Source organism: Pygocentrus nattereri, chromosome 2 (genome assembly GCF_015220715.1).
Source record: "Pygocentrus nattereri isolate fPygNat1 chromosome 2, fPygNat1.pri, whole genome shotgun sequence".
NCBI lineage: Eukaryota > Metazoa > Chordata > Actinopteri > Characiformes > Serrasalmidae > Pygocentrus > Pygocentrus nattereri.
The window spans coordinates 33,140,590-33,164,961 of record NC_051212.1 but is presented as its reverse complement, the minus strand read 5'-3'; the positions used below and the strand labels follow the sequence as shown (position 1 = coordinate 33,164,961).

At 39.6% G+C, this 24,372-nt stretch overlaps 2 protein-coding genes across 4 annotated transcripts; one reads left to right on the top strand and one right to left on the bottom strand.

Annotated features, from left to right (window-relative positions):
- Positions 1-322: 322 nt before the first annotated feature.
- LOC108411037 lies at positions 323-7,005 on the bottom strand. Of its 3 annotated transcripts, none has more exons than XR_001856538.1 (8): positions 6,935-7,005; positions 6,502-6,843; positions 6,003-6,347; positions 5,768-5,869; positions 5,633-5,667; positions 5,330-5,453; positions 1,327-1,542; positions 323-975 (listed from the first exon to the last, which is right to left on the bottom strand). XR_001856538.1 is itself a non-coding variant. In XM_017682397.1 (7 exons), exons 1-6 carry the CDS (start codon positions 6,972-6,974, stop codon positions 5,331-5,333), a joined length of 987 nt encoding a protein of 328 aa, XP_017537886.1. In that variant the 5' UTR covers positions 6,975-7,005; the 3' UTR covers positions 323-975; position 5,330. The 3 variants fall into 3 exon arrangements, 1 of the variants encoding a protein (XP_017537886.1); XR_001856539.1 differs by having other exon boundaries at positions 1,327-1,516; XM_017682397.1 differs by lacking the exon at positions 1,327-1,542.
- Positions 7,006-15,726: 8,721 nt separating this feature from the next.
- LOC119264824 lies at positions 15,727-22,788 on the top strand. Its single transcript, XM_037543858.1, has 4 exons — positions 15,727-15,769; positions 21,555-21,803; positions 21,950-22,300; positions 22,775-22,788. The coding sequence occupies exons 1-4, from the start codon at positions 15,727-15,729 to the stop codon at positions 22,786-22,788; spliced, it is 657 nt and encodes a 218-aa protein (XP_037399755.1).
- The last annotated feature ends 1,584 nt before the right edge of the window (positions 22,789-24,372 follow it).

Sequence of the window (24,372 nt, the reverse complement as noted above, 5' to 3'; positions counted from 1 at the left end):
CAAACTGGCAATGTTTTACATTTTCTTACATTACCACTGGTTGGTTGCAAAGTTCTTCTCATCAGGGTTGGAAGGGTAACTTTAAAATTGTTCCATTGCAGATACGGTTTACCTGTTAAAATGGTAGTATTTGTAACATGATCTAAAGGATTACTCTAAAAAGTAATGTAATCTAATTATTTCCTACTAGTTTTGGATTGCTTGTCTTTTTATATCTGAGTAATTAAATAAAGACAAGTCAAAAATTATTTCAGCAAGACTTTTTCCAACAAGAGTTTAACTGAAGACAACCACAAAAACGGTGCTGTTTTATAAAATACAATGATAGATCATAGGTGACTTTAATATTGAGCCTCAAAGAAACAATCACTCACATTTACAGAAATGGTTAACGGTGACAAGAAGGTGACATCTTCATAAATCAAAGCAGCTGCCCAGAAAAAAAAAAAAAAACTTTAACAGGACAATAATAATTATTTGTTAAACTGAGACGAAAAGCTCTGATACTAAAACATAGAAACAAATGATTACTGTAGAATGATCGAGTACTTTGGATCAAATGCAATATAGCTAAAAACTATACTGCTCTCCTGGGACTTACGTGCCCCCATATCTTCCTTATTTGCCTTATTTGGTAAAACAAACAAACAAACAAACAAACAAAAGACAACAACATTGTTTACAACAGGATAAAGACCACTCTGCTCTACATCTTACTTTGAGACCCTTCAAAAGCAATTATTATAAATAAAGAGCATTCTAAAAACTCACTGCCCATCATTTGTGTTCTATCTGAACACAAATCTACCAGTTCATAAGGTTTTATATCGATGTTGCTTGCGTGGACTTTCATGGTCGTAATTTATAGATGCTCCCTCAACTCTCAATGGCTCCTTCCGTACGCAGAAATCAGCATCCATCCATCCATTTTCAAAGCCGCTTCTCCGTCAGGGTGCGGGCAGAAATCAGCATGTCCTATGAAATTAATGGGATCATAATGCATTACCTTTACAGGAAAGATAAGTAGGAGTTGATTGTCTTGGTTACAAATGATAATTCACAAATATTAACATTTTGTGCACATCGTTTAAAAACTATTGAAGAAAGAAACCATACGTGTGAAAATGAAACCAACTTTTCTGCTCAGGAGACTCTTTCCATGTTTCTGAATTGGTAATTAATGTTAGCCCACGTCAGTATTACATCTTATAGCTACTCAAACTGTAGAATTTTATGTAGCAACAAATGAGAACAAAAAGAGTTACTGCCAGATCAGGTCAACATGCTGCTGTAGTATTATGGAAAACCAAGTTCATACTTGCCAACCTTGAGAAAATATTTTAGGCAGCACAATAGTGTAACGCTTCTGATCCATCTGAGCATCACTGACGCTTTCCATGTGACACACATTGCCAATTGCAGCCGTGTTCACATTTCTTGTCACCAAGGCACTTATCTTGTCAGCTGGTCGTTTGATATATCCTGAACTCATCTTCCACTTGATCCACTGTGACCTCTTCAGGCAGAATAGAAAGAAAGAGGCTGATAAAGAACCAGAGAGAATAGAATTTCAGACTGCCTCTTAGCTGTCTGCCACAATAGCATGCATAAGCAGCCCATCCCCAAATGAAAATTTGGTAATCATGTCAGCTGCAGATGAAAAGAACTTCCTCGTATCTTTGAAAAACAGCTCTGCCTCTAAGTTACCATGACTGGATAAAGGTTGTCATGGACAGTTGAGGGATCCTCACGAGGTAGCTGATTTTTCCCTTGTGCTGGTTGGCTTGATACCTACACCGACTTCTTTGTTGGTTCTTTTGTATTTTTTTTTCTTCTTTTTTCCATTTTCATTTTGCTTAAAGAGAAGTCTGTTCAAGTCAAACTGCAGCAAAGTGTGCAGGAGCACCCGAGGGCTCAGCCTTTTTTCTTCCTGCATCCACCTCATTTTCAAAGAAAACAGTAAGAAGATCTCACTGTTGCAGTCACTGGCCCAGAGACAGCCATCATGTGGAGGCCAGCTTGAGGATCTTCCTCAACTCTGCATAACACATGATCTGTATGGCTAGAAGACTTGACTTTCTCTTGCTGCTTTTGTCCAGATATTATTAAATCATGAAAAAAAGTCTTGAATGTTCAAACTAAGCTGGGGGTTTTAGATGGCAGGCACAACTAGAGGGGTACATTTTTATGTCCTCCATACTATATCTGGGCTCCCATCTGTAGCAAGGCTGTATGGAGATCTGTTTCACTGCTTTTGCAATGCACTTATTATCATTCCTGGCCAGTGTTTTTACCATACAGACTGTCTTGGTTGTGACACAGCCATACTGTTTCGGTATCTCACTAATAGGAAACATCTTCCTAAACAGTGGTCCGGCATGGTCTGGAGCAGCTAATGGCAAGTTGTGTTTTATAGTGAGTGTAGTCAGACTGAGATATCTGCCTGAATTGGTCTCAAATCATGTGCTTGTAGGAAGAATGAGTTCATTCTAGGGACTGAATCTGTAACAACCATCATTTTTAAATGTTTTTGTCCCCTTCATGTGGCATTTCTTCATAATTGTAATTTTAACTGTTGAAGTGACGGGTCAACATTTGATCTGATTCTACAATATTACTTGTGCTACTGCACTGGGCTATAATATTCAGTGTAAGTCAAAAGTTTCGGTACACCTGATTAAAACCATTTTTTACAAATCCTGATTAATATATAACTATATGATATGTGTTTCTACAGACTGACAACCAAAAGAGATTACTTATTTTACTTACTTTATTTAACAAAAATGGAAATTATTTACTTTGTATATTTCAACATATATTTTCCTTTTCAAGTATTTAACTCACCATATCTCACAAAAGTGAATACACCCCTCACATTTCTGCAAATGTTTTAAATAACACTGAAGAACTGAAACTTGGATATAACTAGCCCGTATACAGCATGTACAACTGTATAGATTTACTGTCCGCTGAAAATAACTCAACACACAGCAATTAATGCCTAAATAGCTGACAATATTAGTGAGTACATCTCACAGTGAACGTGTCCAAACTGTGCTCAAAGTGTCAATGTTTTGTGTGACCACCATTATTATCTAGCACTGCCTTAAACCTCTAGGCCATGGAATTCACCAGAGCTGCACAGGTCGCTGATGACATCACGGAGCTGGTGGATCTCAGACACCTCTTGAGGATGCCTCACAGGTGCTCAATTGGGTTTAAGTCTGGAGAAATACTTGGCCAGTCCTTCACCTTTAACATTCAGCAAGGCAGTTGTCACCTTGGAGGTGTGATTGGGGTTGTTATCGTGTTGGAAAACTGTCATGCGGTGCAGTTTCTGAAGAGAGGGGATCATGCTCTGCTTCAGAATGTCACAGTACATGTTGGAATTCATGTTTTCCTCAGTGAACCGCAGCTCCCCAGTGCCGGCAGCACTTATGCAGCTCCAGGCCATGATGCTACCACCACCATGCTTTACTGTAGGCAAGAGACAGTTGTCTTGGTACTCCTCACCAGGGCGCCACCACACATGCTGGACACCATCTGAGCCAAACAAGTTTATCTTGGTCTCATCAGATCACAGGACATGGTTCCAGTAATCCATGTTCTTGGACTGCTTGTCTTCAGCAAACTGTTTGCGGGCTTTCTTGTGTGTCAGCTTCAGAAGATGCTTCCCTCTGGGAACAACGGCCATGCAGACTGAGTTGATGACAGGCTGACCTCTCTTTACACATTAATGGTTGTGTGTTGAGTTATTTTCAGAGTCAATCTACACTGACTACTTTAAGTTATATCCAAGTTTCATTTATAGGGTGTTGTCACATGAAAAGATCTAATAAAATATTTGCAGAAATGTGAGGGGTGTACTCACTTTTGTGAGATACCGTATGTTGTATTGTTACAAAAAAAGCAAAATATGATGTAAAACACTGTCAATTGTGAATTAAACCGAAGTTGCTATTAAGGATTTACATTTTCTTCAATAATTAAATAATTGAACCAACCTTTATAGACACACATCACATAGGCACATCCATTGCTCCTGATAATTTGTGAAGAAGTTTTGGGGGGCATAGACTTAAGCTTCTTTTTAGGATCTTTAGATCTGCTGTTCTCTTTCTCCCTGTCAGTATCCTCATCATCTGATGTCATATTTACTGTAACCCCTTAAATACCAGGCTTATTACATACTAAGGCTTATTATTCAGTAACTACAGGAAGTTCAATGCAAAGCAGTTGAGGTATTCTTAGGTTACAGAAGTGTGTAATAAAACTTTGGCCTTGAAGGGGTGAACTGTAAGGTTCTATAAAAAGTCATGTTTAACAATCTGCGATACATGGGCAAGATAAACTAATGTTACTTTGGCAATTTAAATGCCTGGTGAACAAGCAAGCCAGCTTGAAAATGATATAACATTGGAAAAAGTAACCTGAGCCAAAAGTTTGGCAGGTTTGCGTTAACTTACGTTTCATATTCCATAACCACTACAGCCTGTTGTCCTTTGCAAAGGAGGAGTTAAAAGCACCACCCTCCTTTGTGGAGCAAGTAAGATGAAGTGAGTAGAAAGATTGAGAGGGATAAAACTTGATTTGTTAAACTCTTCATCTTCTTTTGTTTTTCAGAAGTCTAGATGCTGCTGCCTGTTACTGTTAGATTTGAGTACTGCACATGAACAGTTGAACTCATAGGTTCAGCTTTTTGTGTAGTTTATGGTGACATATCTTATCAGTGTACTTTGATGTTGGCTGGTCTCCTGGTTAAAAGCCTGATTCAAATATCTTTAGAAAAAACTAATAGAGATAATAGTTCTGCCAATAAAAATAAAATGGTAAATTTCTGTAGATTGTCAACTGCTGCTTCTGAGGGGTATTCTTCACAAATCTCTCCTGAAAGCAGGGCCCTTCTCCTCCCATTCAGCTCTTAAAATCTGCCTAATTCAAGGGACATCATTAAAACAGCAAATTTTGGTGAATGGAGACGACTTTGGGTTTGAATGTAATCCTGGTGGTAATTACACTTTTACCTTCTAATGTGATAATACCCTGTGATCGAACTTTTTCTGTAAGTGCAAAGGAATACAGTTATATTTTTGTATCTGGATTACATGTTACATGTTTTCCATTAAAAGTGAAGTTAGCTCTGTTTGTTACAGACTCTACCAAAAGCAATGACAACACGCTTTTAAAAAGCTAATTCACAATGATACATTGGGAAGAAACATGAACCTCCCACCCCCATCCCAATCTATGCCTGTTTACAGATTTGCTTGTTGAACATGACTGAGTGGTATTTGAAATAGAAATGTTCCACTGTGGCAATAATTACATTATTGTGATGCTGTCGGTGCTTGTCTCCCATCAGCTATGGGTTGACTTTCCATCTGCTTCCTGGAGGGACGTTTCATAGGAAAGTTCAGGGCAGCATAGGTTACGACCTTTGCATCCTCAGCCTGAGATTCACAAGAATCATTACAAACCATTACAGACCATATGGAGAGCAAGTGTTGCAAATATAGTAAGAAATGTGTAATCTGCAAATATTGACATATAACAATAAACATACTGCAGTTTCAGAGACAGATCTGTCTTCATTTCAAGAAACATGAACACTAATGATAGACATGATTACCTGATTAGTGTGGCTTTGCTGGGTGTTTGTAGCACCTTCACAGAACAACAACATAAAAAAGCAATGTTTGCATGCATTAAGTGATTTCAATTTGAGCACAATAGTTATATAGTGAATGTAAAAACCAAAACGAACCTTTTTGTTGACTCTTAAGTAGAAACCCAATCAGAACAATGATCATAATAATGGATATTACATTTGATATTGACAGGGTGATGATAATCCAGCTGCTATTTTCTGAAATTATAGAACACAAATACCTTGCTTTAGTATCAGATGATGTATTCTTTAACAAGAGCTGCTTGTAAAACATTAGCATGCAGATAAATTCCATTATAGAACAGAAGCTCTATTCTATCATTAGACTCACCTTGTAGAGTAACTTTAGTTTGATCTCCTAACAGTATCTGTCCACATGCAGCCACAGCACAGTAGTAAGTTCCAGCATCAGAGAGGCTGAGGTTTCTCTTGGGGAGTTTGTAGACGCAGCTCTGTGTAGGAGAATCAGTCTCAGAGCTTTTCTCACACTCATCACTCCTGTTTCCATGAGTGTAAATGATTCCTGGGTGAGATTCTCCTGATCCATGTCTGATCCAGTACACACTGTGATCTCCTGAACAGTTTGAATTAACAGACTGTACTGAACACTGGAGAGTAGCAGAGTCTCCAGTCTTGATCACCATTTCAGTCACATGATGTTGGTCAGTCTTCACAGCTTTTAAATCAGTTGACAAAAACAAAACAGAAATAATACGAACAACAAAGGCATGAAAACTTAATAAACAATAAACTTAAAATCTTGAAGTGGAATGAAATGAACAGAAATAAAAGTTACAGATATTGCAGTAAAGTTAGAAAGTGCAGTTTACCTTCAAAAAGTAAAAGAGTCCCAGAATCAAACTCTACAAAATTTTGCTTTACTTTTCCACAGAAATAAGTTCCAGCATCCTCTTCCTTTATTCCATTAATAATGAGACCAGATGCTTCTTCATCCAGAGTAAAACGTTCTTTACTAAAACTTTGTGTAAATCTCGGTTTCCTTTCATCCCCAAACGATCTCACAACATACTCTGGCACTTTTCCTAAACTCTGCTTATACCAAGCTAAAAACACAGTTTTACTGTCACTGTCCATTTTATGGCCACATTTTATGGTAACGTTACTTCCACTTCTCACAGTTTGTACCTGAAGCTCAGAGGTGTCAGTGTTCACTGAAAAAAATGTGCAATACTTTCATTAGCAGTAGAAATATAGTGTGCAATATTTAGTATTTTATATAAACAAATTTAAAATTTCAATTACCTGTTGTAAATAGGCAGAGAGTGATGATGAGTGTGAACATTGTCGCTGCTTCGACAACAAGGCAGTGAAGTAATGAGGTCTATTCAGTGGAAGTTCCAGCCCTGTGTCATACCTGATTGGACGATTTAAAGGTGCGTGCTACTTTCATTGGTCCCATATTAGTAAGGAAACACCAAAACAGTGTCAAGTTCCTTTCAAATAAAATACATATCTCTGCTACATTTTCACTGTATATTGATGTTCAGTAGAAATATACATTGTAGATTTGATGGTGACTTAAATGACTTAAAATGTCATAATCTGCAATGTTTAATGCAGTGGAGGAGTGAAGGCTAGCAATAAATTGTTGTTTATTCTGAATACCTGACAGGTTTAGTCTTTAAACTATTTGCATAAAACACACTTCTGTCGTGTCTTGATGCATGCACGTGTTTCACTGGTATTGTGATGCACTGCCTTGTGGTCAGCATTGCTTCACACCAGAGAAACAGTGTTAAAATTGAGGGTAAGGCTGCTTAAGTTACAGTTGTCAGTTCTCATGAATATTAAAAAACATCAAATGAGAACAATGAATATTAACACAACTGGTAATGATTTGCTATCTTTAGTTTTATTTCATGCTAATTTGTAGAAGAGCGGAAACTTTTAGTGGGTGTAAGGGGGGAGGGGGGTGTTAAGAGAAAATGTTTCTGATGTTTCTGACCTGTCCCTGTTTAACTCTTTGAACACAGGCCTCACCAACAGAAAATTACACATTAGAATTAACTGAAAAGAAGAGTCATGTGACTGAAAGCCTCTTTCATTGCTTTTTTTTGTCAGGTACCAGTCACACATCTGCGGGTAGCATAGGATAAACGGTTACTCAATATGCAAAACATTCTTATCATTGTTTCTCGAAGACATATTGCATCATCAATATACCTCTTAGTAGAACTATTTCTTTTTACTGTTGTAACGCAGCTTCATGGTAGTGTTTCAACTGACTTTATTCATTTCATCATTAGCTACATTGCTTTTATATCAGTCCATTCACCAAGCTCAGCATGTACATCATTACAAGCACTTCATGGTCATAAAGTCTTGTTTAACACAAGGTTAACACAACAAGGAAGTTCATGGATGAAAATAGAGATGCAAATATCAAAATAAATCTAACTATAAACTGGAACTTAGTTCGACAGTCATACACTAATATAGATGTTTATATCCATGTTTTACCACACTAATTTGGCAACAGACATCCATACCCAAGAACTACAACACATAGTAAGATCAACATCAATACCTGAGTTCTATGCATGTTTATAGTAACACAGAAATCCATACCTCAGTTTTATCACAATGATACAGTAGCATAAACATCCATTCCTTTAGACATTCACACACAGATTCATGAGTATTTAAAGTGCATTGTTTAGCAGCCAAATAAGTGGAACCAATACTAAATAAGATAAAATGAGCATTAATTACAAAAACAGTGCGTCGTATAACTCATGCTTATGTGTGAAAATCATTCATAAATGGTCCACTGTCAGGTGGAGGTAGGCACACTACATTGGGAGACTTTATTGTGGAACAATTCCAGAAGAATTATGTTAATAAGAATTATGTTAATGAGCTGGAGTGTAAAAACAGGGTTCTTGCATAGGCCCTCGCTGGTCAAGGTGGGGAAGGTCCCTGTTCACTGTGGATATTTTTGGCAAATATGCAAACAGCAGAAGGTCCAAGAGGGGGGTTGTCATTTCCTTTAAGTGTGCTGCTACCAGTCTCTCAAAGGATTTCATGAAGACCGAGGTCAGAGAGATGGGCCTAGAGTCGTTCGACCCTGTGATGGTGGCTGTTTTTGGGGATGAGTAATGTTGTGGAGCATTTGAAGCAGTAATGTACCTCACATAACTCCAATAATCTGCATGAAGACTTGTGTAAATTGATCAGTGTCAGCTCGCATTCTCTTCACGGTGCAGGGCTTGGCGGGAGAGGTGCTGATGTGCTGTGGTTTGAAAAGGGTGTGAAATAGAACTGGAGACGGTTGTGGTGTTTGCTTTTCACACCTGCAGTTGCATGAGTCCTGCCAACCAGCAATATGCATTCTTTAAAGCAAGGTAGCACTGCATGTGTTACTTTACCTAAAGTGACTAAGTAACATTTTGTCTCTGTTTGGCCTGTTTGTGAGCAGTGGTGGACAAAGTATGCAAATCATGTACTTGAGTTAAAGTAGAGATACTCAAGGTAAAATCTTACAAAATATTACAGTCACAACTGCAAATATGTACATATTTCTATATTGTGCTCTACTTACACAAAGTTAGGTTAGTTCCATCATTTAGGTTGAATAGACACGCTCCTGCAGTGAAGCTGAACTGTGTGCTTGCACTGGGTTGGTATGTCTAACAGGTCAAAACAAGCTAAAAAAAAAAGCGTGCACTGTGCCCTAATTGATGTTCTTGCTTCATGGTTCTTTCATTTTGACATGTTGCGTTTTTTTGCACACATAAGACAAAAAGAAACGACTGATAATGTAGTGGAGTAAAAAGTAAGATATTTGACTTTGAAATGTAGTGGAGTTAAAGTACAAAGTTGCCCAAAATAAAAGTACTTCAGTAAATTACAGAAACACCAAAAAACTACTCAAATACAGTAATGAATTACATTTACTTAGTTGCTGTCTACTACTGTTGCAATGGTTGGGAGCGAGGAGGTGGACGCATACGCTGAGATAAGCGACTTTTATTGTGGGCAAATACAAAATCAGGGTCATAACGGTCCGAAGTCAGACATGATGAAATGGACAGAAATCCGAAGTACTTCAAACAAACAACACAATCAAATAACACACAGTATAACCAGAACAAGGACCAGTGCTTAAATAACACAGGGTAAACGAGGGACAGGCAGGAAACAGGTGGAGACAATCAGGGGCGGAGTCATGAAACGAGGGGGCTGGACTAAAAAACAAAACACAACACATGGACAGGACTGGGAGGGGCCAATCGTGACAACTGTTAGTGAGTAAGGTAAGCTCAATTGAAGTCTACTAAAATGAAAACATAAACCATGTGGTTAGCTTCCACGCTGGTTATTCTCTTCAAATTGAAATACTAAAGCAGGCCACACATTGAAGGAAACTCCAATAATAAGACAGTTGCCTTTTCAACAATCTAGCTGCTCCACCTCCATTCAGCATGCTGTCCTATCATTGTTGCTGATGAGACCCACTACTTCTCAGTCATCAGCAAACTTAAGGCATTTGCAGCTGTGCTTGGAAGTACGGTTATGTGTCACCAAGGTGAACGGCAGTAGGCTAAGCACACTAATCCCAGGAGACTCTTTGCAACTTATGTGGAATGGAATTATTGTTAAATACCAAGCTAAAGTCAATAAACAGCCTTCATACATGAGTATCTGTTGGGATGGTGGTCCATGTGGTTTTTAAGTGACCTTATCAAAGTACTATGACTACTTGAGTGCCAGGGGCAATAGTCAATAAGTAAAGCATCAGAAAGATGTTCAAGATGTCAATGAAAATATCTAATCATTTCTTGAGCACAGAGCTTGGTATACTCTCCATTGCATGGGTTGACTCTGGATAGAGTCCTTCTAACATCTGCTGTGGACAAGCAGACTCCCTGTTGTTAACCTTATAATGTTCAGAGCTAGGATCATGTAGTGTTACGTGCTATTGCTGTTTTGTTATATATATACGATGATGGAATTGTGATAGGGCGGCACGTTGGCGTGGTGGGTAGCGCTGTCGCCTCACAGCGAGGAGGGCCTGGGTTCGATTCCCCGGCCGGGTGATCAGGGTCCTCTCTGTGTGGAGTTTGCATGTTCTCCCCGTGTCTGCGTGGGTTTCCTCCGGGTTCTCCGGTTTCCTCCCACAGTCCAAAGACATGCAGTCAGGCCAATTGGACATGCTAAATTGTACCTAGGTGTGAGTGACTGTCTGTGTCTGTGTGTCTGCCCTGTGATGGACTGCGCCCGAAGACTGCTGGGATAGGCTCTAGCTCCCCCCCGTGACCCTGACGGAGAAGCGGCTTAGAAAATGGATGGAATTGTGATAAAACATTGCTAAAAAGTGCTGCCCCTTGGATCTGCATGTATTGTTTTTGATGCTATTATAATTTTCAATCTAGCCAGAACCTCACTGTGTCTGCGTTATTTAGCCCATGGTCATTGCTGCACATGCACTTAATGTGTGTCATAACTCACAGAAAAAAAACAGGATGTTGTTTTTACAGCTACAGATCACAGCTGTGAAGTGTTTCAGTTGTCTTTATATATTACATTGTTAATTTACAAACTACATTTCTTGCAAAGCATTTAGAAAATGTCTAGTCCCTAATAGACATGTACACTATATTGCCAAAAGTATTCACTCGTCTGCCTTCACACACATATGAACTTGTGTGACATCCCATTCTTAATCTATAGGTTTTAATATGATGTCGGCCCACCCTTTGCAGCTACAACAGCTTCAACTCTTCTGGGAAGGCTTTCCACAAGGTTTAGGAATGTGTTTATGGTAATTTTTGACCGTTCTTCCAGAAGCGCATTTGTGAGGTCAGACACTGATGTTGCACAAGAAGGCCTGGCTCTCTCAGTCTCCACTCTAATTCATCCCAAATGTGTTCTATCAGGTTGAGGTCAGGACTTTGTGCAGGCCAGTCAAGTTCTTCCACACCAAACTCGCTCATCCATGTCTTTATGGACCTGCTTTTTGCACTGGTGTGCAGTCATGTTGGAACAGGAAGGGGCCGTCCCCAAATTGTTCCCACAAAGTTGGGAGCATGAAATTGTCCAAAATCACTTGGTCTGCTGAAGCATTAAGAGTTCCTCTCACTGGAACTAAGGGGCCGAACCCAGCTCCTGAAAAACAACCCTACACCATAATCCCCCCTACACCAACTTTACACGTGGCACAATGCAGTCAGACATGTACTGTTCTCCTGGCAATCAGCAAACCCAGACTCATTCATCTGATTGCTAGATGGAGAAGCATGATTCGTCACTACAGAGAACACGTCTCCACTTATCTAGTGGAGTCCAGTCCAGTCTATCTAGTCCAGTGGCGGCAATTTACCTCACTACATTCGACACTTTTCATTGCACTTGGTGATGTAAAGCTTGGATACAGCTGCTCGGCCATGGAAACCCATTCCATGAAGCTGTCTACACTGCTCTTGAGTTAATCTGAAGGCCACCTGAAATTTGGAGGTCTGTAGTGATTGACTCTGCAGAAATTTAGCAGCCTCTGCGCACTATGTGCTTCAGCATCCGCTGACCCCGCTCTGTCATTTTATGAGTTGCTGACTTTGTTATAATACCATTGACAGTTGACTGTGGAATATTTGGTAGGGAAATTTCACAACTGGATTTATCCTCTCATGGTAAAATGCTGGAATTCACTGAGCTCCTGAGAGCGACCTTGGGAGGAACCAGGCTCACCAGGGGGGATCCATCCTCCTCTGGTCAAACTACCTACAAGTGATTATACTACTAATGTTAATAGCAGTAGTGTTAGTAATAGGAATAGGGCAGCTAGTCCAAGGCAAAGGTGGCAGCTGGGGCATGGGCAGCTGGTCAGAAGTGGATAGCAGGAGGGCTCGGCAGTCGGTCGTCCTTCAGTGTCCAGCCAGACATGTGGGCGATTGTATATTCGGGGAAAAAAATGCAGGGAGAGGGAATTAGTTTTATTCTGTCTGTTTGTACGTAAAACAGAGAATGTGAACATTTCCAGAGTGTGGCTAATGACTCCGGCAGATCTGACTATGACAGCTTAACTAAAAGGAGAGAACCAGAAACAGGCAACACTCTGAAACAGTCTGGCATCCCTCCGCTCCACCGTCCACAAATTTGAGTGACCGCGTGTGAGCAGTGGGACGACAACAACGGCGTCTCAGTTTACTATAATTCCCTGTGTCTATGGACCCCTGGATCTGCTGCCTTTATCTAAGGGGGAACATTAGCTACCAAAAGCTAAACTGAACAAGTGAGTTTTCAGCCTAGTCTTAAAGATTGAGACTGTGTCTGAGTCCTGAACAGTTTCTGGAAGATCATTCCAGAGTTTAAGGGCTTTACAAGAAAAAGCTCTTCCCCCAGCTGAAACCTTCTGAATTCTGGGGACTATTAATAAGCCAGCACTCTGTGATCTGAGTGGTCGTGATGGCTCATAATGAGAAACAAGGTCTTGTAAGTACTCGGGAGCGAGCCCATGTAGGGCTTTATAAGTCAATAAAAGGATTTTATAATCAATACGGAGTTTAATAGGCAGCCAATGAAGTGATGATAGCACTGGACTGATATGCTCAAATTTTCTAGTTTTAGTGAGGACCCTGGCTGCGGCGTTTTGGACTAGTTGGAGTTTGTTTAAATTCCTGCTCGTGCATCCTGACAGTAGTGCGTTACAGTAGTCTAGCCTAGAAGTAATAAAAGCGTGTACTAGTGTTTCTGCATCACGCAGGGACAGGGCATTTCTGATCTTGGCAATGTTGTGAAGATGTAGAAAAGCTGTCCTAGTGATGCTGCCTATGTGTTGATCGAATGATAAATCTGAATCTATTATAATGCCAAGATTTTTTGCTGCTGATCCAGGTGTGGCTGGAAAGTCGGCGAGATTTAAGGTTAAATCTGGTAATTTACTTCTTGCTAATTTTGGACCCAGAAGGAGAACCTCTGTTTTGTTACTATTTAATAGGAGGAAGTTGCGTGACATCCAGCCTTTCACGTCCTCCATTTTCTTTAACCTGTATTGGTCATCAGGTTTGGCTGATATGTACAGTTGCGTATCGTCTGCATAACAATGAAAGTTTACGCCACGGTTACTTATAACTGTGCCTAACAGTAACATGTATAGTGTGTAAATAGTAATGGTCCTAATATAGACCCCTGCAGAATTCCAAATCTCACTTTTGAATAATTGGAAGATAAATTGTTTACCCTAACAAACTGATAACGTTCTGATAGGTAAGATCTGAACCATGATTGGGCCGTCCCTGTGACTCCAACCATGTTTTCTTACCTTTCTAGGAGAGTGTTGTGGTCTACTGTATCGAAAGCCGCGCTAAGGTCAAGTAGCACTAAGAGAGATACAGTATGTAGCCTTGATCAGAGGCAAGAAGAAGATCATTAGTTATCTTAACTAGAGCCGTCTCAGTGCTGTGGTGTGGCCTGAATCCAGATTGGAATTTTTCATATATATAGTTCTTGTGTAGATATGAACTAAGTTGGAGGGCCACAGCTTTTTCTAAGATCTTTGATATAAACGGTAAGTTAGAAACAGGCCTGTAATTAGACAAAACAACGACATCAAGATTTGGTTTCTTGATCAGAGGTTTGATAACTGCTAGTTTAAAAGCTTTGGGTACATGGCCCAGACTAAGGGACAAGTTTACAATAGTTGAAATAGGGTTTATAATAACAGTATGCAGGTTGTGCAATTTGCAGAGGAGATAATGTTCTCTAGCTCCAGCTGTGGGAGTGGGTAAAAAGTTTCCAGGCTCTTTTCTACAGCTGTGTTTTGTTCTATATCAGCCAAGTCAGATGACAGCCAGGCTGGATTTGAATTTGATACTGTGAGTTGAATTTGTTGTCTGATATTTTCAATTTTATTATTAAAGAAGTCCATAAAAACCTCACTAGTGAGAGTTGCTGGAATTTCTGGTTCAGTACCTGCCTGATTTTGTGTGATTTGGGAAATCACATTAAACAGAACTCTAGGATTATATTTATTGTTCTCGATCAGCAAGGCCAGATATGCTGAGCGAGCTTCAGTGAGAGCATTTCAATACTCTATAAGGCCGTCCTTCCAGGCAGTGTGGAACACTTCCAGTTTGGTTTGACGCCATTTCCGCTCTAATTTCCGAGCTGTTTGTTTTAAGGTCCGGGTTTTATTGTTGTACCACGGGGCGAGCTTTTTCTGCCTTATTCTTTTTATTTTAAGTGGGGCCACATTTTCTAAAGTAGATCGTAAGGTATTTTCTAAATAATCGGTTAGTAAATCTAGTTCCATTGGGTCTGATGCAGTGGTAGACTGGGGTTGATAACTCTGGGAGATTTTCTATAAATTGTAGGGCGGTAGAAGGTTTTATTGAGCGCTTTATTGAATAACGAGGGGACGTATATATATTATGGCTAAGTCGTAGCTCATATGAAATTAAGTAATGGTCGGAGATCGCTGTGGTTTGCGGTAAGATATTAAACTTGTCTATGTTAAGACCTAGTGTCAAAACTAAATCTAACGTATCTAACGTATACAGTAGTGTGTAGGCCCTGTATACAGTAGTGTGTAGGCCCTGTTACATTTTGGGTAAAACCAACAGAGTCTAGGATTGAGGTAAATGCCCTTTTTAATGGGTCGTCTACCTTCTCAAAGTGAATATTAAAATCCCCTACAATTATTACTTTATCGTTGCACACAGCCAGGTTTGCAGCAAAGTCACTAAATTCTTTTATAAATTCGGAGTATGACCCTGGTGGCCTGTAAATGTTAAATAATGAAAATGCGTTCTTTTTTGTGACCGGATTTGTGACGTGAATAGAGAGGACCTCAAATGAAGTAAAAGTGTCGCATTGTTTCTGACTGATATCGAGAGTATTTTGGTATATTACACAGACTCCACCTCCCTTGCCTGATAATCTTGGCCTATGTGCATAATTATAGCCTACAGGCGTGGCTTCATTTAAAGCTAAATATTCATCTACATGGATATATGTTGGTTAGGTTATTTAAACGGACTGATTGAGTTTTTCTATGATTAAATTTTGTTTTAATTTGGGGCAAAAACACAGTCTCTATGAAGCTGATCTTGGGTGATGCCTCAAGGCGGATCGCAGACGGTCGGTTTATCCTGTCTGTCTGCGGCCTGGTCCCGGCTCTGGACTGTCAGCAGCTGTTTACACTACGCTGCTTACTAACTAAAAGACTATGTGCTATGCTGCACGAAAGTAAGGCAGCACCCTCCCGCGTGGGGTGGACACCATCCCTACCTATAAGACCAGGCTTGCCCTCAAAACACAACCAATTGTCTATGAAGCCCACTTGATTTTTGGAACACCACTTGGACATCCAGCAGTTTAAAACCTAGCAGTAAACCTGCTGTAGGCTTATGCGCCGCACCGTATTGGGATGGGGCCAGAGCAGATTACGGCATCGGACATCGTCTCGGCCTGTTTAATCACCTCTCTAATATTAGCCTTAGTTACCTCAGACTGCCGCAGACGGATATCATTGGCCCCTACATGAATGACTATCCTTGAATATCTCTTATCAGCTAATCTAAGATTGCCACTAATGCCCGGCACTCTGGCTCCCAATAAGCATCTAACTGTAACCACTGGCACCCCTAAAGGAGTAGCTAACTTCACGTGTCGAACAATCGAGTCTCCTATGACCAGAGTGCTTTTAACAGGCTTTACGGTGGATGCTTCACTGAGCGGGGCAAACCTGTTTGACACGCGAATCGTAGGAGCGTGGTGTTCCGGTGGGCTAGCTTTGGCCTCAGCGTTAGCATTAGCCTTAGCTTTCCGGCTAGACCGCCGAGTCGTCACCCATTCGCCCTGCAGTGAGGGCTCTAACGCCGGAGTTGAGGGGGTGCTAACTCTCCCTAGGGTACCCGGAGCTGCTAACGCTGCATCTGGATGCCTATCCCTTAATAATCCCCAGATACACACTTCTAACTGGTCGACCTTCTCCACCAAACAGTTAACTAGCTGGCACTTAGCACAAACACAGCCACTATCGCTATCGCTAGAGGCGGAAAAGGGCGTTGGGCTAAACATGCCACACTCTGCGCAGAAGAAACAACTAGCAGAAGCCATGGTATTTCAGCCACTTACCGTTTTTGTCGATTTAGAAACTGATAGCACAAAAAACGTTACCGCAGTGACGCGCTCTCAGTCGCTCCACCATATTGTACATTGTCATACTAGAATCCTTAGTAAACAGAATCTTTCTTTCACAAGTGCTATTCTCATTATTTTGGTTCTATCTGTCAGGCTTTGAGGTCCAGATGAACTCAGAGTTTTAATGGCGATTGTGTAGGGGTGAAGTAACTGAAGTAACTAAAATAAAGAAAAATAGATTAAAAATACATTATGACAATGGCACATATAGATACGGTTATAAGCAAAAATTTGGGCATCCCTGGACAAATTACGTATTTTCTTGGGTTTTGAGCAGCAAAAGTTTTTAAAAAAATATATGTTCTCCACAAATGTTATTGCACAATTACTTTACATTTGATGAACTTTTTTTTTTTATCCTTGATTTTATGTTTATGAGTTCTGCATTCCTCTGAGAGACTTTTGGTAATTTTTGACTTTTCACAGTCAGGTCAATCTCTTTTTTGGCCCAATTTGCCTAAAGAAAAAAGCTGCCTAATAATTATGCACACCATGATATAGGCTGTTGACCTCCTTAGGCCACAGCCTCCCTCATTACACAGTTACACATCACCTGCTATGCTTAAATCCATTAAGCATTCAAGTTTATCCAGCTTGGAGTTAGAAAATATGCCTAAAAATCATATTATGGTCAAAATACTCACTTGCCTAATAATTGTGCACACAGTGTAAGTCAGTAGCTCTCCCGTTGGCAAATATTCCAGCTTGTAAATGCTTTTTGAGGCCAGCCAGGAGTCTTTCTATCCTTTTTATCCTTTTGCTCACTCTTTCTTGCACAGCATTATACACTATTTTCTTAGGCCATCTTGCATACACAGCCTGTTTAAGATGTACTCATATATTTTCAGTGATATTCAAGTAAGTTTACTCTGTGGGCCAGTCCAAAAGCTTTTATTTCTTAAAGTAGTTTTTTTGGTTTTCAGGTATGTTCTGGATCAATGTCTTGTTGCAGAAGCCAGTATCTTTTCAGTTTCAGTTTCTTAACTGACTGTGTCAAATTTGCTTGTTGAATTTGCTAATGTTTAGTCATTCATCCCCCAGCAAACAGCATAGACTCAACAGTACATGTTAAATGTAACTGGACACACTTATTGGGATCATAAGAGTCTCTGTCCCATAGTGACCAATTTTCACTGCAGATTATTTGAAAAATGTCAAATATATGTAGCAAAAAAAAAGATCAAATGTGTATACAAAGAGAAGCAAGACAAGAGAAAGTTAGATTCAGCTAGCTAATGATAAGTTAGATAGATTTTACAGTTTAAAAGTACATATGTACCATTATTCTTTATTGTTATATGTCTTCATGGGCAACTACTACTTATTATTATTATTATTGTTATTGTTGTTAATATATTGTGAAATAATATTCTAGCTAACCTAACATTAATGTTAGCGAACTCAGATCACTGATGCAATACCTTCTCCAATCCATGTGCCCAGATTACTGAAGAAAACGAGCATCTGTGTTCAGTCAAATGTCAAAACAGGCAGTTTTGCAGGCATTGCTGCTCTACTGTGCAGCTAGAGGAGGCAGAAAAGCAGACCCTGATGTTGAATTCCCTTGTTTTGTCCAGACCATTGCAGCTTTGTGTTCCCATCAGCAGTAAACTGACCCTGGGTTCATTTGGAAGTGAACAGAGACCCGCACATTTTGCCAGACATAATTCAGTTGCTGAGTACACAACTGTGTAGGGGTGAAGTGTTCACACCTGTCATAGGTCCCCACCATACAAGGTCTGTGGGAAAGGGCCCTTGTTTTCCTGGGTGTGGACATCTATCATTTCTCATGCATACATTTAAAACTAGAAATAATGTCCTTATATCAGCAAATCTTAAGTGGTATCTATGTGCTTCACGTAACATTACTCTATTGCTTTTGAGAATGCTGTTCAAATCCACAACCATTGTGTAAACAACATATGATGAAACATGTCAGTTGAAGCCGTTAAAGATCAGTTATGACAACTGTTGGACACAGTGCATGTTCAAAAAAGTTTCCACTTCTCTCTTAGAAGGTTTCCTTTCTTTCTTTATTGTTTTCCTTCCTATGAAACCATTTCATCTTTGCTATTTAAGCCTTGTCTTTGATGTGGTTAGAAGTTTCAGCAGTCCAGCATCTAGTGCACTATGTCTGCTCAATCGAGGCTGTGGCTACTGCTAAATATACACTCAAGCATTGGAAATTGTTCATAAGTGAGAGAAGTCATAAGGTATGGTCAACTTAACACAGACTCATGCAGGCTCACTGACGACCATGAATTTTGATCCTTTTCATATTCATTGTGAGTCCGTTCACTGCTACTGATCATAAAGGCCTATAGGTTTTATTCCATAAGTGATAACTTGCAATAGTTATGGCCCCTAGACATGCACTGTAATGGTCTCTGCTCATATCTTACGTCATGTGTTAATTAGAAATGGAAGCTTGAATGAAAGATATGCCGGGAAGACTCTAACGCTGCGTCTTTCATTCATTCATAACTCCTGACTACTCACAGGCCTACACGTCTATAAAATGACACGACTTCCTATTTTGCTGCTTTCAGGTGCCTACATTTTGGCGTTCCCCTCCTTTCTCCCCACTACCACCAGTTGGGTCCCTGTCTGGTTGTCTGGAGTGGAGGCTCTGCCCCTGCCTTCTCTACCTGGCAGGATCAGCATGGGTCCTGATGCTCCGTTCCCTGGACTGAGGACTGGGCCTACATCAAAATCTCCTAAATTTCTACTGAATTGTTATCCTTCTACTGGGGAAAAAAACAAAAAAACACTCACTCTTGCCTCCTGGGTCTTTCTAGTAGAAAGGAATTAAAAGGCCTTTATTGGACTCCTTTTCTTGTAGACACAGTCACTTAAGATACAACATATAGCTTGGTAGTATGTACAGTGCTTCTGGTGATTATTTTGTAAAATTGTATATTCTTATAAAAACATCTAATGTGCATGTTGTAAGATCTGGTTGGATTATAGCTGAGCATGCACATATTATCTGACTCAGGCCGATACGATCGTTGGTGTCTTATATGGTACTAAAGAAAATACTTGTATAACACAGGAGAAGCCGCAGACTGGAAAAGTTTCACCAAAAGGACACAACAACTCCAGTTGTCTTTCTTTTTGGCTCCATCAATACGTCTACGTCCCGGAGCCAGTGACCAGTGTTACTCAGTCTGCCTCTTCCTTTGCTGTTTCTGGTTACTTTCTGTTAGTAAATACGAAGAGACTCCCAGTGGTTACAAAAGGCGGTGCACACTTAAGCACATAAAGGCAACATCTGTTCCAGAGAGAGCAAAGGTGGTCATTGTTATCATGACTTTTGGGGACAGTCTGTGAGTGGGCTGCCTCTCTGTCTCAGGAAGTGAGTAAAAGGATCATCTTGCCCTTTTAAGGGTGCATGACCCTTTTTTAAGCTTGTTAGGTTTGTCCTTTCAACAAGATAACAGTGAACCAAGGGCTGTATACTGTTACTGTTACCTTCACTATTAACCATGCTAGCATGTGGCTTCCCCTGAGCTGCTAGCTTCTAAGCCCTTAACCAAGCTGACCTATAAGATCATAAGTATTCATACAGTCTCATACGAATCTTAAGTTTTGTCCTTGGTTCATCCAGATCCTGCCTCTGTGGGCTTGGCTGCTCCTGCACTTAACACAACTTAATACAGCTGCACATGGAGACTTTTGTTTTTGTATGAAAATTATTGCTAAAGAAGTTTCTACTGCACCACAGCTGTAGTCAAGTGCTTCATGTTCATTTGAGTAAAAGGTAAAAATGAGCACAACAGTTGTATATTCTGTTCTTTAATGTTCTATTCTGCTATTTATATTTATATATTGATTGACACATTGGAAAGACAAACTGCAAGCTATATTTAAATATCAGCGATTGAGTCTTTTGTTATTTTTTAATACTTTGGCCAAACAAAGTCCATACCCAGTCAAATGATTTGCATAATAACGTGCGCTTTAATGCCCATTGATGTGACTGGTTAGGGCCCAATTCAGCCTCCTCTTGTGCGAGCCAATCCACTCTCAGCACAGAAGTATAAATCTGCCCTTGTGGAAGTTTTAAGATCAGTTCCTGTTAAAACTGGTTGTAGCTGCATCCTGAACGATTAATTTTATTTTCAAAAGCTGTAAGTGTCTCAGTCTCCTATACTTAAGCGTAACGTTAACCTTAAATTCCACCAAAAACCTAAATCTCATCCTAATCCTAACCTGTGGCACTGTTAATGATAAGATGAGTTTCACTACATAGTTTCTAAATAATTTCAGGTAAAAATATTGTTTTTGTTCTACTGACATTGTTTTGGAGTCACGTGTTTAGAGTGTATGTATACGTTGTTTGTTAAGCGCGTTTATACAGTATTTACTAATCATTTACTAAAGTGTGTGTAAAGTGTAACTGAAATGTAAAAGTGTTTTTGTGTTTCAGGAGATGCATTACTTGATGGGGTTGACCATGATTCGATTGTGTTTACTTATTTTGCTGTCAACACCATTAGGTATTGTTTCCTTTGTTAATCGCAATTTGTTTTTGGCTGATTGCTTGTTCTACATCTAATATGCAGTTTTCATGAATACTCAACCAGCAAGTTTTTCTTTGTCTCTTTTGATTTAGGTGATACCTCAAAGGTACACATTATCTCTCAAAGTGGACTGCAGTACATTCAATATGGGAAAGAAATCATTCTGAATTGCTCTTTTTTATCCCCTGATGAAGCAACAACTACATGGTTCAGACATGCTCCAGGAGAAAAGCCGCTTCTCATCGCCTCTGCTTACCATTATATACCTGCTGTATATTATAATGGCTTTGACAAGACTGGCCGCTTTAAAGTGTTAAAAGAAAAAAATAGTTTTAATCTGAGGATCTCAAATGCAGAACCGTCTGATTCAGCTACATATTACTGTTCTGTTGCATATTATACAGATACTGCGTTAGCAGACTGGACAGTTTTAATCCTCAAAGGTAGGTGCTACTTAATTACAGCACTATATGTAGCTTATGCATCTTCACCACTTTCTGTACTGAAGATTTTATCTGTGACATAAAATTGGGATTCATCGTCGTCTCACTCAATATCTGAGAAACCATATATTTTTTCCTCTCTTTAGGTTCATCTTTAAGTCTCTCTGCTGTTCTCCAGCCTCCTGTATCAGATCCTGTTGAACTGGGAGGAGATACAACTTTGCAGTGTTCAATACTCACAGATGTGTCTGCAGGAGATCACAGTGTGTACTGGTTCAGACATGGATCAGGAGAATCCCATCCAGGAATCATTTACACTCATGGAAACAGGAGTGATGAGTGTAAGAAAAGCTCTGAGACTGATTCTCCTACACAGAGCTGCGTCTACAAACTCCCCAAGAGAAACCTCAGCCTCTCTGATGCTGGAACTTACTACTGTGCTGTGCTCATGTGTGGAGAGATCATCTTTGGGAACGGAACTAAACTGGACTTTGTAGGTGAGTGCAAATATTTCGGTAACATTAAACCCTTTCAGAACATTTGCCTTACAATAGAATTACAGAACTACTTGATAAATTATTAACACATAGTTCAATCTGCTTTCTTGCTTATTATAGTGAATGGTGCTTTGTACCCAACCATCTTGGCTTTAGCAGCATCAAGCGTCATATCTGTGGCTGTGACTTTATTTATGTGCAGAAAGTCACACATCTCTCGTCATAAAGGTGGGTTTTGTATTGACACAGTTGTTGAATTGCTATCATTGTTGAACTTATTTTTGTAATTGTTGCCAATAATGCAGTAATGTAATACATTTGAATTGTTTACTTATTTGTTGAAGGTGCTGTTGAAGGTCACACTGTTCATACACGCCAGGTATTTTTTCCACTTTCTCATACCTTTTCTGTTGAACTGACACTACAGAATCTTGTTCTGTAGTGAAGTCTATTACATACTGTCTGTTTCTTCAGGCTCACTGCAATGAAGCTTCATACTTTGCAGCAGGGAATGTCAGCAGTGAAGCTTTATCCTCCAGAGGGACTAGAAAGGTGTCTAAAGACTCTGAAGTTTTCTCCCAGGTCATATATTACCAACAAAACTGACCTTTCAAAGGCTGACAAAATCCCTTCCCTTTTGTTACTCAGGGAATTTTGCTGACTGACTGGTAACAAGCTTAGTACATTTCTTTTGAGGTCATATTTTCTAGTTAACTGTACTATTTTAAAATGTCTTTTTTATTTTCATTTACTGTAAAAAGGAATTATTAAAAGTGGATACTATTTTAGATACAAGTCTTCCCAGTTTCTTTGTGACTGTGTGCGTGTATGCGCGTGTTGACATCTGTCTAACTATGTGGAGCCAATGACAGTAGACTCCAAGTTCTATTAGGCTTGATTAGGGGTTCTCTAAATAGTGATATCAGCACTGGTATATCTACAGATATATCTATCATACCAACACATAATTGGAAGCAAATCTTTGATCAAAAACCTGGTGCATTGCACAAAGTCAGAGACCAACTGGAACACAAGCAGACCATAGGGATGTGTTTAATAAGTACCTGTCATAATAAAGTACCTTTGAAAGGACAGAGCATAGTTTTTTTTTGAGGAATACTGTTATTAGGATTTAATTTGGACCAAGCAACATCAACTCCTCCCTTAAGTGCTCCTGTGAAAAGGCCGTTGCAATAGTAATATGTGTACCTTGGTTTTTGAAAAAAAAGCTGGACTGTCAGAAAAAATGAAATTAATTAATGCTTAATTGGGTGGTCCTGGTTTTTCATAAGCTTTAGTCATACATAAATTACAAGGCTGAGGTTACTTGTCCGTCCCACGTAGCGTAGATATGTCAAAGCTTGAACACTCTCTCACTCTGAGTTTGAGCAACCTTGCAAGTGAAAGCTGACATAGCAAGCAAAGACTACTGTGATAATTCTGTCACCACCAGTGAACATGAGCTATCTGCTGGAACTTCAGTCTGATTCTACATATCAGTATTTGTACTGATTTGTACTCATTTGTAGTCAGTGTTTCTTTCGTACATGTAGGTCAGATTCCACATCCAATTTACTGCTTTATCTAATTGAATAGACTATTAGTGTAGGGTTTGGATCAGAGAGATGTCAGTGAAGCATAACCCACTATAAGAATGGCGCATAAACATATGCACAAATTAATTAACAGCAATGTACATCTTATCTGGTATCAGCTCATATGTGTCTAAACAGAAGTTTACAACTGTGCTATCAGAAGTTACATACATGCAACACCTCTTGGACTGTAATTTCAACTGTGATGGTATAAATAACAAAAATAAACAACTGAAAACTACCACAGAAAACTAATAATTATGAACATTAACAGTTACAATGCAGTCCATATGTCATTTCCTCTTTCAGCCTTTCATGTTTGACAACTCTGAGGCACAGAACCATGGCGCCTCTGAATCTGTAATTGTAAAGCACCCTATCTATATGGTGAATGCCCAGACTAGCCCATTATTGCGCTGGTGCTACTCCAAGAATCAGTTCCTGGGCATGGCCAGCATGCTTTTATTGCTTTTTATA

Bases quoted from the DNA above. Each gene is read 5' to 3' on its own strand.
- LOC108411037 (XM_017682397.1), bottom strand. From the start codon at position 6,974: ATGTTCACACTCATCATCACTCTCTGCCTATTTACAACAG. The intron at 6,348-6,501 runs GTAAACTGCACT...CTGATTTAAAAG, and splicing joins GACTCTTTTACTTTTTGAAG to CTGTGAAGACTGACCAACAT. The intron at 5,870-6,002 runs GTGAGTCTAATG...CTATAATTTCAG, and splicing joins AACTAAAGTTACTCTACAAG to AAAATAGCAGCTGGATTATC.
- LOC119264824 (XM_037543858.1), top strand. From the start codon at position 15,727: ATGAAGCTGATCTTGGGTGATGCCTCAAGGCGGATCGCAGACG. The intron at 15,770-21,554 runs GTCGGTTTATCC...CCCCTGATGAAG, and splicing joins CTCAAGGCGGATCGCAGACG to CAACAACTACATGGTTCAGA. The intron at 21,804-21,949 runs GTAGGTGCTACT...TCCTCTCTTTAG, and splicing joins GACAGTTTTAATCCTCAAAG to GTTCATCTTTAAGTCTCTCT.